The 14,370-nt window shown below is 41.0% G+C and overlaps 1 protein-coding gene across 1 annotated transcript in view; it reads right to left on the bottom strand.

Annotated features, from left to right (window-relative positions):
• Nucleotides 1-14,370, bottom strand: part of LOC140235077 (rho GTPase-activating protein 7-like) — a 162,716-nt gene that overhangs the window by 35,871 nt on the left and 112,475 nt on the right. The window contains exon 6 of the mRNA XM_072315113.1: nt 10,970-11,312. Within this exon, the coding sequence (XP_072171214.1) occupies nt 10,970-11,312 (343 nt within the window). The remainder of the gene's footprint in view (nt 1-10,969; nt 11,313-14,370) is intronic.

Raw genomic sequence — 14,370 nt, forward strand, 5'->3', positions numbered from 1 at the left:
AAAAGTTTAATTAAAATGGGACAAAAGAGGCCATGGTTGTTTCAAATTTCACATGTTTTCATGCAAGATTGATATCCATTCCAACAGCAACGTGCGACACGGCATGATACAATATGACGTCACCGACTAAAAACTAGGGGAAAATACATTTTGGTGGTTGTTGAAAGAACGTTGCTATCTCTCGAATGAATAAAAAAAATCCCCAATATCAATTGATATCTTAAATGTTGCTATCTCTCGATTGAATAAAAAATCCCCAATATTAATTGATATCTTGAGATGAATTCCAAATTTACAAACCATTGCAAGTTTTATTGATTCTGTTGCAAGAAAAAGTTGCACTTGATATCAGGCACATTTATCCGGTGCAAGCAAGCCTTGCTATCTATTGCAAATCAAGTACAACTTGTTGATAAATGAGGGGAATGCGCAAAATTTGCAATTAGATTTATCAATTTACTTGCAGCTGATTCCAACCAAACTTTCCTTTGATGCCCCATCAGGGCGATTATTTTACAACTTTAATCCACTTTTAAAAGTCATCACTGTTGCATTATAACATGTCTGAAATAACACTGATGTGGAGATACACATGATTGCTTTGATCTCATTTCATTGTTACAATTTACAGAGTAGCCTTAAACCAGCACGTTTCTGAAAAGGCAGCAAAAATGATCGCTGATTACGTATAATTAAAAAAAAAAAGGTATGTTTGCATGATAGTCTTCATGATAAATTCAGGCGTGGCACTGTTTATTTCCTGCTGTAAGAAACTTCCAGCTCATGAATGTCAACCTAGATCACCGACGTTAACCTAGATCACTAACTCCAATGTTGTGCAGTCTACCTCTTTGTCAGTCTATACTGTCCCTACCGACAAAAATGGAATAAATAATTTTTTTGCCATTGGCATTTACTTCTAAAAAAAAAAAAACCACCTAAACACTTAAAACCCAGAGAGGAAGAGATTGGGAGAATGAAAGAAAGAGAGAAATGCAAATGCATATATCGATTACTATCTCTTGCAGACGTCTATGAAAACATACCTGCCAGGCACAAAGACAGGACTTAAGTAACCTGTACCAGTGGGAAAAAAAAAAGTGCATTGAGGGTCTTTGTTTGTTATTCTGACACTCTAAGTGACACCTAAAAATAAAAGCAATTAGCATAGTCTAAGGTCGATAAGAGGTGATGTATACTGTCAGATCCATTTGACTGAAGTAGACTGATGAGAACTAGTGAGGCTTCAGCTCTTCTGCTGTTTTTCTCGAATGCAGTCATCAAAGAAAATCTGCCAAATCAAACTCTTCGAACCCCTGCAAATCTTGCTCAGCATTATAGCATTGCAATATTTCTATTTTCTGTTATTGTTGGGGGAGGGGTTTCAGAAAGCTTCTGAAAAACCATTGCTTATATTCTTACCATTTATGCTAACTAACATCACCTACAGAAGTTACATAACCAATTGCTGACTTTTAATCCAGTATTTGGTACTTGAAGATGACTAAAACACAAGCGAAAACAGAAATCCACAACAAAACCAAAATGCTGTCTCCAGCATTCTGTCTGCTCAAGTATCCTTCTAAAGGCATCCTGATGCTGCTAAACAGTGAATTGCTTGCTCTTGCATGCTCATCATCAAATACCTACACTCAACATGAGGAATCAGATCGCAAGAACCCGGGACGCCAAGCCACCCCCTACAGAGGAATTCTGATGACTCGATTTGGTTTAAGTTTCCAAAAATACCTTCACGCGCACCTCAGTTTGAGTATCCCTTTCCTTTCTTTTCCAGTTTCTTTGTGAGTTAATTGAATTATCCCTCTTTGCTGCAAAGAACGTGAAATTAGTCTCGAGAGTGAAACTCTACACAGCAACAATCCATTAGGCTCGGGAGACGCTAGTGCATTAATTCATGAGCGAAATTATGTTATTCACGGTCTAATCCTACACCCCAGACATACCCCCTGGACTGGACTCATTGTGAGTGGTTGTCCAGCAGTACTTTACACTTCACAGTACTCGTTTTGTATCCCATTATGTTTCTTTTTATATACAGACAAAATAATTATGGACATGTAGTTCTAAAATGGGCCACCATCAATCAAAGAAAATGCCTCCTTGGAATTTTCTTGTATGTCACAAACGATGGAAATGTACACTGAAATGGTGAAACCAACCTAGAAATCAAATCATGTGATACAAATGTAAAGTTGCCACCTCTCAAATGCTGCCACGCTGCTTTCCAGCACCCCCTTCCCTCCCCCCACCCATACACACCTTGCTGTATGATAAGGCAGTTAATGAACAACATCAAATAGTTCAAAATCTTTTTGTTTTGTTTTCTTTTAACTTTTTTACCATGGGCCAGGTTACAAGTACTTCAAATCACCTGCTTCTTCTGGTGTATGCATCACGGAGTAACCTTCATCACAAAGGTATGCTAGTGTGAATATGACGTACCAGTCAGCCAATCTATCTGATACGAACATGTGTGGGCGTATGAGATGCCTGCAACTTTTAAACATCTCAAGAGAGAATCTTAAACTCGAAGACAAGAAAGTGCGCTGACAGTCTGAAGGTCTATTCAACTTTACATGGTTGATTAATTCACCTCTACATTAAAAATTATCCTCAGACCACATAATGTACTGTAACAGATAACGGCTTTCATCTCCGCTGGCCTCCTTAATACGATCCTAAGAATATCATATTTCACTTTTATATTTGAACAGAAAGAGTAGATATCATAACCGACGCATTATCATAAAATTGTAAGCACCTGTGTCAAGGTTCTTTGGAGACTCTATTTCAGAGGATCCTTAGCATGCAAGATGGTCACTACGTGGCTAACGCAGTCCATTAAACCTGCAAAGTCTGGTGCTCTGTTAGCAGGCGAGTCACGCTCAGGGGAGGACGGAATGTGAGAATAAGGAATGGGTGCAGAGAGGGAGGAGGAAGAACCCGGAGATGGGGAAAGGATGATGTGCAGAGGAGAGGAAAGGGGTGCAAGGGAAGGTGGGATGTGGTACAGGAGATGAGGATGCAGAGACAAGGGGACATGGGGATGATGAGGATGATGAGGATGATGAAGATGATGATAAGGAGGGGGAAGAAGAGGAAGAGAAGGAATAGGATGATAAGGAAGAGAAGAAAGGAAGAGGAGGAGGAAAAGGAGGAACAGGAGGAACAGGAAGAAGAGGAAGAAAAAGAAGGAGGAGAAGAAAAAGGGATCATTACAATGATTTGGAATAAAGATGATGATGATGATGATGATGACGATGATGATGATGATAAAGAAGAAGCAGCAGGAGAAAAAGAGGAGGAACATTTACAAGAGAGGTGAAGGATGAAGAAACAAGAAGGAAAATCATGAAATAATGAAGAGGATGGAGATGTAAGAGAGATCTACGAAAAGGATGACATGTAGTAATGAATTTCGCATGGAAACTGAGAGAGGTGGAAACAATAGGCAGGATATTTTTTGACACATCTGGCAGGTGTCTTTTTAACTCACAGTTTTGATGAGCACACCACCCACATATATCACTGATCTAATCATCAAAGAATGAAAGCAATACAAAGAAGAAGTGGCTTTTAGACAGAGACACATTGCACACTTTACAGCCGTAGGGTGTCAATATCTTGGCTGGCTAGACTACTACAGGTGAAATATTCAGCCACAAGAAATCTCAATTTCTGCTCCTCTCTGGAAAGGGAATACTCGCGCCACCTTCATTTCTTGCCGAGCGGCGAGAATGCCGCATTCCTGCCATCTGGGTCAGGACCGCGGCGGTCGCACAAGTCCATGGAAGGTGAAGGTGACGAAAATGCAAATCTTTCCACAGTGTCTAGCTTGCAAAGTCAACGATTTAGGGGTCTGTGCCGGCCAAGGTTATACCAGTTCCCTGGTGAGAAATGTGATAAGCGCTACCATAATAGAGCTTTAATTCACCACAAACTGCTTATATACCCTTGCGGCAACATCCTTCCCAGAAAATTCCCCATGCTTGGGGTCAGTTAGATATATAATGAAATACATCAGATGAGGCATTTTTAATTTCAATTTTAGCTCACCCTGGTCCTTCGCCAAAAAAGAGAAAAAGAAAATCAACCCAATAAAATCATTGCATCCATATTATGGCAGAACAAGACATATTCAATAGTGCCTCCTATTTCAAAAGCAAATATTAATTTCATAATCATGTAATTACTGGAGAAAGAAATACACTTTGGCTCGACATCAGAGCATTTGAAAGTTCACAAAGACTTCATAAATGGACAAATCCTTGTTCTACAGGAATTGTTTGATTGTTCCCGTTTTGAACAGATCATGACGGAACTCTGGCAGCATTTCCGTTCGCCGATCCCCACGATGCGTCACATTACGACACTGGGGACCCTGTTCCTAACCGCTCCCCCTCCCCCCATTCCTCCTTCTCTTTCTCTTTCTGACAGGATGCCAGTTGGTATCGGAAGTTTTTGATTTCATGCTCCAGTTGAAGGAGGGTGATGGTGAAAGCAACACTGTGCTTTCTAAGCATCACTGCATTACTGCCAGATTCAAGGAAAACGAATATGGAGAGAGAGAAAACAAGTGCGACAGACTGCAAAAAGAGAGAAAATGGATGAAAAAAGGCGAGAAAAGTAAAAAAAAAAAAAAAAAGGTGATACGATTTAGGCCGTTTTCACATTAGTCAAGAAATGTAATTTCAACGCTGAATTACGATTATGATTACTATTAGAATTATCCTCCGTACACACGAATGAGGAAGGCTTCGTGGATTCTGCGGCTTTGAATTTCAGAGCGAGGAGGGAAGGTCTTGCTTCTTTCTCAGTTTCCATCAATCACTCTTATGCGGTAAGTAACACACGCTTTGACTGCACTGCATTTGAGGAATGCATTTTTTCTACGGAAGTGGTTGGAAGGTTACCGTAAGCTCCACCCCCAAAAACTTGATTTGGAGGAAAACCTGTACACACAGCTGTATAATCAAAATCGTAATCATAATCTAATCATAATTTTGGTGAGTGATGATGATTGGAAAACACTTCAGGACCATCATTTGAACATTTGAAACACAAATGGAATGACGATTCAAGTCATCCTCCACGATTCCATGCGGCCAAAATGCGTCATTTGATTCACGATGTTAGTGACGCATCATTAAGAATCGTGATTGAAATTACACACTCTCGCTATGTATGAAAACAGCCTAGGAAGAGAGAGAGAGAGAGAGGGTAAGAACAGGTTGGAAAGAGTATCTTGAAATCTCTCCTCTTGACTTGCGATTGCAGAGTTACAGGTGTCGTGAGCCAGGAAGCGTATTTGTGAAAATGAATCTTGCCGCACTGCCCAGGGTATGTAAACAGGCTTAGTCTTGTCGCATGGTATGCTCAAAGATTTTCCCTATTCCATTCCCTTGGTCAATTTTGTTTTTCCTCTGTTTTCAAAACAAAAAGGAACCCATTTCCCCTCAAAAAAAAAAAAAGAAAATCTTTCCTGGGATGGTGAGACTGGGGAACAATATGGGTCAGCCGGTACTCTGCCCTTGGTAATGAAAATTGCACCACATAGAATGAACCTCATTGCACAGGATGATACTGAATGTCCTTCAATTCTTGGGTGAAAGATTTGGAATCTGAGTAACAATGTATAGAAAGATTAGTTATCATCTATCCTGTACCTCTTAAAGGTCATATCTATCGACACCAATATTCAGGGACAGAATTCCTCTGACAGCTTATCGCTTCCTCAGACCAGGACAGGCTAGGCCAGTAGGTCTGTCCTACAGTGACCCCAGTGCAGCGACCCCAATTACAAGCCGAGGGTTCAGAGGTCGTATAGCCAGAGAGAACACTGCTGTACACTTTGCACTCCATGCAGAGAGATGGAGAGAGGGAGAAGGGAAGGCATTCAGCTTCTAAATCTGCATACTTCTCGGATATTTCTTCAGCAGCTAAGGAAACGTAGGTAAGAATGAGACACATTCTGACAAATTCGTCATGAAACTGCTGCAACTGAAGTGTTTTATACCTTGATAATACAATCTTCCTCATTGGGTAAAATATCTATATTTCAAAAAGCAACAAGTAGGCCTATGTGCACAGCTGCATAACCAAAAGCCTTGCCTTACATAAATCTTAAAAGAGTTTTCAGTATCAGTACAAGCTCATCAGATACTGATATCACTAACATAACTTTCACATAAACTTCAAAGATTACAGTCTCCCAAATATTAGTGAGGCCATTAAACAAAAACGACGAATAAAAAAACAAACAAACTAACAACAGTTTGTGGTTTTATCCCTCAAATCCTAAATGAGAGAAATGGGTCAGCAGAGGTCGATGCTACACCCAATTCCTTGGTGACACCAGGTCAGGGGGTGAAAACCAAAAAGGTGAAAGAGCAGAAACAGCATATGTGCATGGAGGACGGGTTTAGCAGAGGGTCATTAACACAACCCGTTTTTTTTTTCCTTCCTGTCATGAGCTTCTAGCAGGGTTCAATAACTCCCATAAACCCCTCCATGCATTTCACTTGAGACAAAACTTCTTGCAAAACATCAATAAATTATGCCTAAATAGTTCCATGCCCACACCCAACAAAATGGAAAAAAAAACCCCAATAAAACTCTTCTCCTTTTCCATTCCAAGGGTGCTCATTCAAAAAGACATCATTTCTACGTCCTCTAATTGTCTTGATGAAAGCACAAGTCCAATTTCATCAGACCTGGGGGAGATATCGGCAGTCATTCACTCAAACCCAGGCAAAGGTTGACAAGAAGCAGGAAGCAGGGGTGGATACTTCAAGCATCGTGCACTGGTGTCAACATGTAAATCTGCTACCTGCTCAAGTTCCTGAACCATGTTTTGTTGTTGTTGTTGTTTTCTTGTATCAAAAGACTAATTAGAAGAATGTGCATACTATGAAATGTCTATGAGCTGTAAATCAGAACAAACTTTTTGTTCCGTCGCAGCACTATTCTTTACCGCGTCACTTTTCTCCAGGGCTCCAAATAAGTACTTCTGGCAGACTTCCAGCCTATTGATGCATAAATTCTGTTTTCAAACTATCAGAGAAGATAAACCTTGTCACACTTTTCTTTTTTGATTGAATGGCTAGTTGCTTCACCATGCTCTCTGTTTCTCGATCTTCCATCTTCCAAGTGTCAACACCAATGAAAACTCGTATCATTTCCCCCCTGCCCAAAAGCAAACACTAACATTATTCTCTTCTGACCCAACAGTATCATGAATTAATAAATTGAATTATTAGCCGGCATGCAACTCTTGTCGCCTGCCAGACACAACTCCGCGTCCATCCGTCCATTGTCTCCGGTGGCGGCCAAAATGTAGAAACTCATATTTGATAATGACATTAAATCTTGGCGGGCCGTAATTGCCGGGACGTGCCATCGGCCGCGAGGGAGCGTTGTTCGAGGGGAGACGAGTTGATTTGGGGAGCAGCAGGCAGTCCCCTCTCCCCTCCGCTCTTGTTACTAACTTCATTCTCCACCCCCGTCCCTACCCCTCCCTCCCCCTCCACTGCCCCTATATCAAAGCATCATTCCTGAAAAAGAAAAAAAAAATATCACTGTTTCTTTGTTGAACTATTCCATTATTCCAATTATGTATGCAAGATGTCTGGATGCACCACACACACACACACACACACATATACACACACACAAACACACAAGACCAGTTAACCCTGTCATTACCATAGCAACATGTCTGCACACAATACCAATGGTATATTGAGATGGCAGGTGTGAGGGGCTTAAAGCTCAGTCCGGCACCATGAACCATGTATGAAGCTGGGATATCTTTCCTTGCACATAAGGTAGGAAGGGGCATGATTTCTTTGTTTTAGGTTTAGATGGTTCATGTGCAAAAGGCACTTTAGAAAAGCTATTAATTGTTATGACGTTTGTGACTGGTTTTCTTATGCTGCCAGCTGTCAAAATATACATTCTTATTTTTAAAGAATCTATGACAATCTGGTTGTAGAATGATGCGATATACATGGAACATAAATGATTCAACAAACCAAGGAATCAAAGTTGTATGTGTACACAAACCCAAGGAGGGTTAAATCATTTACTACCCAGGGTCCACTAGCACCAATCACACAATTCTTGGGGGAGGGTGGGAAGGGAGCGGAGTGCTAACCCTTCAGGGCACCGTTATAGGCTGTCCACAGCAGGTGCCTGATTGACCTGGGGAGATGGAAGTTAGGTGGAGGGGGGGGGGGGAGCTGGTGGATCAGTGGTCAATGGTTCGTAGGGATATTTAGGGTCATTGGCAGTTCATGGGCCAGCTTAGATAACCTTTAGCAAAGTCGAACACAACAGGAATTACTGAAGACTCCCTGAAGTTTCTCCCTTCCTTTTCTGTTCAGTTTTCTATTTACATTATCCTTTTTTTTCTACTTATTACTCTTTTTCTGGGGTTGTATTAGAGGTCTATTTCATACATGTTCTAAAAACAAGACCTGATTCATGCTGTGCTTTGGTGCCATTCAAACACTTCACAAATTCCCCCATCACCAAATGATATCAACAAAGAGAACAATTTACATACACTTGTCTCTGCTAAAATTTGTTGACATTCTGCCCCACAGACTGCATAGCGAGCTATTTAATTCACCTCTCTGTACCTACTAAATACTTCAGTTCACTACCTGTAATCCAGATTGGATACATTGGCATTGATAATTGCCATGTTAGGGAAGCCTGTACTGATTTTTTTTTTTGTTTTGTTACAAATAACTATTAATTGTAAAGGTATAGGTGGAATCTGAATGTATGTCATGAGTAGGTTAATTGCCTTGAAAGATTGTTATTATTTCGACTCAAGCATGTACCCCTCTCAAAAGCCCCCTTTCTTCCCTGCCCCCTCTTAAACAAGCAAATGTTCACAGCCTCTCGACTGATTTCCTGTGTAAAGCCACTGAAAAGCTATGATCCTCACAGCTTGGCCACAAAATTAATCATTGCTTTCATTTGGGATGCAAACCCTGAAAGCCTATATGTACAAATATACTACCTATGTGTAACATGGATCTTCTTGACTTTCGGGCAATCAAGCTTTCTGCACTTCTAGCCAACAAATGCAGTGACCTTCAGCATTTTTACCATGTGCTCAAGTTGCTTCAGCCATTTTTTGTTTGGTCTTTGATCATCCTTTGCAGCCCCAAAATATTCTTGCGATCATGTAAACTCCAGAACAGTTCCCTTTGATAAAATGAAAATCTTTGACAGTTATGGGTATGAAATGTAAGGTCTCACAAACATCTCAAATTGCAATCATTGGATCCTGCATATCTGGGGCAACAGATTCAACATTCAAACCCCAATTCGCGGAAAGCGCAGTGCTTTGCCGTCGGTAAGACAATATCTGAGATGGATAGCAGAGAAGAGAATGCGAACATATAAATGCATTTGTTGATGTGCCAATTTCCTTGGCAGATCGGCTGACGAGGGGCAGAGAAAAGCTAAGGCTCTTCAACGATCTCCTGAGAAAGGCACGGAAAACATCGCTCGCGGCACTCCAAGAAGCTCGGCTGGATTTTTCACCTAACCCTGCCTACTCCACTCCCCCCCCCCCTTCCCCCCAGCCATTTCCCTATTTTATGGAGAAAATTGTTTGATAAATCTAATATGGAGGGTCTGATTTGTTAGGGGACAGATGAATTTTCCTCCATTTACCCCAGATTATTGGTTGGTTGATACAGGAAAGATTCAATTCCGGCAAAGCATGCCTCACAAGAAATGATGCTGCAGCGCTGTCTTCTCTCCTTTTGAAATTCATTGTTGCGGGTATTTTTGTTATTGTTGTTTTCTTCTTTGTATCTCATGGCAAGGAGGCAATGTAGAACACAGAAAAAGAGAAGCCTCACCGGAAATGTAAGCACAAGCTAACTCCAGTAAACGCTCTTGCCATTTTTGATGGCCAAGTCTAATAACAGATGATGCATAATCTTTCCCATTTTCCCTCTTAACATGAAAATACACCATAGCAAAATTAAAGAGATCTAAAGTAATCTGACGAAAGAGACAGCTAAGAATAAGCTTACGCAAGTATTATGCATTTACAGGGCATACATTTTGCTGTCGACAAGGCACGTGCTGATTAAATGTTTGGGTTAAGAGTGACTTTACAATTCTGAATCCATCTCATTTCTTTTTATCAGTCTGACCAGTCAATCACTATGAACAAAATCCTACAGGACTTTGAGTCAGCTTAATCTAGCTCATAGTCATCTTTCATATACAGTAGTTATTTCATCACTATGGCTTCCAGTTCTGCACATCTTCCCTTGGCCCCCATCCCTGAAGACAAGTGCAGCATTTCATTAAATTTGACGATAAGCAGGGGACTACTTCGCTTGCTGAGTCATCAAGAGGTTTTAGAAGCAGGAATGGGTCAGCTTTGGAGGGGGGGGGGTGGTGTGTATCATCATCATTAGTTCCATGTCTAGATTATACATTGACAGGTCCTACTAGTGAGCTAAGCGGTCTTCATTTCAAGCACCTATTGGATGGAGACCCGCTGTGCCTGGCAAAGCACAAGAATACCTCGCCGATATATTCCATGGGTCTTAATATTGGGGGACCCTAGTTTGCGAGTCTTCCCCAACTTCAATTGCATTTCCTGCATTTGGGGGGGGGGGGGGGAGACCTCTACACCATTTGCATCCTACTTGTCTGGAATCACGATAGAAGATGTATTGATAAAACTAGTACGACAGATGATTTGCGGTGCTGAAAAGTTGCTTGCACCAAAAACAGCTACTTAGATGAAGAAACTTGAAAATCTATCAGAAGGACGGATTAAAAAAATGAATAATTTAATCTATGTGCAGGGGAAAAATGTGATCAATTTCTGCAGTCATACCTTTGTTGCCGTTCACATAACACATCTCATGCACAAAGACAATCCATACTGTCTGCAATGGCTCACCTGTTTGGTCTCGTCAATGAGTTCCCGACTCCCGAATCCCGCCTCTCCTTCCATGGCGACTTTGTGCTGGTGGTGTTCTCCAGCGTCTTCTTCTCCTCCTCCTCCTCTTCCTCGTCGTCGTTGGAGATGGGCGTGTCGTGCTCGCTGGCCGTGTCCTGGCTGGTGGAGAGGCCCCCAACACCGGTGTCCTCGTGCTGCTGCTGCTGGGCGTCCTCCCGCTTGCTGTAGTTGAAGTCCGGGGTGGCCACGGGGGAGGGCAGAGGGGACAGGCAGGGGGATGAGACCTGGGAGCCGACCGGGGAGGAGATCTGTGAGGAGGAGGCTGGCGACATGCTGCCCTCACCTGCCACGAGAAGAGATGGATACCAATAGAGTATTCTGCCACAATCATCAGCAGGGATCATACATCAAACATCACTCCACAGTTTAACGAACAACAAAGTATGTTAGGGTAACATTCTCAACAAGAATTCTTAGATAAAACCTTCCTCATGGTACCTGACCACAATCCTTGGCTTTCATACATTGTCATTGTTCACACGTGACAGCTGATCTCCGGCAGCTTGCCCTTCCAGTTTTTTTTTTCTCCCTCTTGATAAATGATTAAATCTTATCAATTCATCTAGGTAATCTAATAAGACAAGGCACACTACACAATAGGTTCTGAGTACAGCAGATGCCACATGTCCCAATAGTCGTGACCCTTTACTGTGACCTGATAATGTCGATGCGAGCTGTGCTGAGGGAGGTTCATTTTTTTTTGCAGCAGGGGCAGGATTTCCCTGATGTGGTCCATCTGCCAGTGACGACTGGGTGATGGATACCACTGGCTGAATGATGCATTAGTCAGGTTCACAGGACATTTGCAATCTTCACAGTTCTAAACTTTGATGATCAGGCTGTATTTTTAAACTATGCTGTGCATCCACATGGCACCCCATCTTTAAGATTAAAGTTTCGAGGAGAGCCCCACTACATGATTGACCCACAGCACTGGTAGAAATGCATACACACAGCACTAGCGATAAACCTGACAATGTGCAATGATACAATAGCGTACAACATGCACTAGAGGTTGATCTGGAAGCTAGAGAGGATGGTTTTCATGGAGAAGTCACATGCTAACTTTTGAGTTTGTTAATTATTGTGTCCAAACGATGCTGTAAGATACAAGAGGGGACCCCAGTGGCTCGTGGATTGAGTGTAAACCCAAAGATATCTTGTGGTTCTATTCACTGACTAATCCTTAACTTCTAAGTGCACCTATGCAAGGTTAAACTATGAGTTAATCATCAAAGTTTAAAACTTTGAGCTAATCTTTAAGATTACGAACATCGTCTGAACCCTAACTATTCATGCACCTGCCATTCAGAAGATGTCCACTCCTTCTGGGAGGTTTCAATCACTGACCCCAGAGTAAATTTGAACTCTTTTTTGTTTACCTACAAATACACACAGTAAACTGACCCCTTAATAGTCCATTGTCAATCATCCAAAGGCATTATACGTTTGATGAACTTCTCATCAGTGCCCCAGAGACTTACAAAGAATTTGTGGTACAGAAATATGAAATATGAACTGAAGCACTGCAAGCTTGAAATTCTTCTATCCAGTTAATCCTGATATCACAAAATATGAATATCGACAAATTGTCTTATTTTTGAATGACATTATGAATACTGGTACATAAAAATGAATATGAGCGACAAGCAGGGTTTAACTCTGATAGCATCTTTAACATGATAAGCAAAGCAGTCAATTATTGGAAATCCCACACCTTCCTTGCATTAAAGGAGAATTTAAATGACTCGTAGACATTTCACTCAGCTACATAATTTTCTGAATCTACAACTGATAGGTACATCATTTGCCACTGCATTTGATACATGACTCTTTGGTAAGGTTCTTCCTTTCCTTCTTAAGGTTCGTTCTCCTAGAAACAGGAGTGGATGAACTCTTTCACGCTCATAATATGTCAACTAAACATACAAAAAAGACTAGTCTGGTAAAATGTATCACTCCCAATATAGGTAACTCCAGTTCGATTGAGAGAAACTTTGTTGAATGTCATCCATTGAATGTCCCATGCGTACACTGCTAAACCCACTCCGAGAAATCAGGCTTGACACGTCAAATTGGAAATTGTCAGACTGAAATCTGAGTCAGTGTGTTCCCGGCTCCGGAGGCATCACAAAACGTCCTGACAATTGTCACTTCTGATTTCAAACTGTCTGGCTAATGAGATGTCTTCCTTTTTCTACAGCTGATGTCATCTTGTTCCTCTCTCCCTAACCACTGTTTTTTTTTCCTCTCTCTCTCAACAATTTGGCTTGTTTGTTTTCATTTGGTGAAAGTGGCTGCGTTTGTGCTAAGCTATGCACCCCTCGAAGAAAATACGTCCCTGGCGATTAGGCACATCCACTGTCTTTGAATGAAAATATCTGGAATTGTTGGACTAATTGAACAATGCTTTGGTGCCTCTCCTGAAAAACGGGCTTGATGCCAATCACAGAAAATCCTTTATGGTTTTACATTCGCTTCCTTTCAAAGGGTTACTGATAATTCAATTCCATTCTCTTGCACAGTTTCTTCATTTATAAACATAGTTTCTAAATGTTTCCTGTCTTATAGAATCATTTCACACCCACTATTTCAAATGTGTCAATCAAAGATTTTGAGAACTACTTTTCTGTTTCTTACTGAACATCATTGTTGTTTCACCAGCATAATCTACTAAGGAACATTTTAAGCAACAATCAAACAAATGAGACAATTTGTCTGTTACGAACTTAATCTCATGTGGCTATCAATATTTACTTAAAACAGCAGAGCACATCAGACCTCATGCAGTTCTTGATACAAGTCCAAATATTCAAGAACATTGAACTACACCACTAGTTATTTTTGGACAGTTTCAACTTAGCATTACGAACTACTCAATGACTCTTAATGCACACTGATCTTGAACATTCTGACGAGTGCCTTTGTTGCACCCTGTAGTTTACCCGGATTGGATTTGACCATTTGATTGAATCTGTTGTCTGGCCTTATGACTCATCATGATTGATTGTCATGTCCAGTCCAGTCTAGTCTCATAAAAAGTGAAGCAGGTTCAAGTAAGCTGACATAGACAACAATGACTGTGATTCTAGTCAATGGACAGAGAGACAACTTTAAAAGGAAATTCTGAACCGGTTAAAAGTTGGTCCAATCATAGGGAGTAAAGTATGAAAAGCACAACAGTGAAAATTTGGTCAAAATTGAATAAAAAGGAAGGAAGTTATAACATTTCAAAGATTTGCTACTTTTTTGCACATAACACTTCTTGAACTGTTGATATGATTATGTAAGATAGTGAGCTAATGATGTCCTCACCTCACAATTTTCCATTGATTGTGTAC

The sequence above is a fragment of the Diadema setosum genome, chromosome 11 (genome assembly GCF_964275005.1).
Source record: "Diadema setosum chromosome 11, eeDiaSeto1, whole genome shotgun sequence".
Classification (NCBI taxonomy): Eukaryota; Metazoa; Echinodermata; class Echinoidea; order Diadematoida; family Diadematidae; genus Diadema; species Diadema setosum.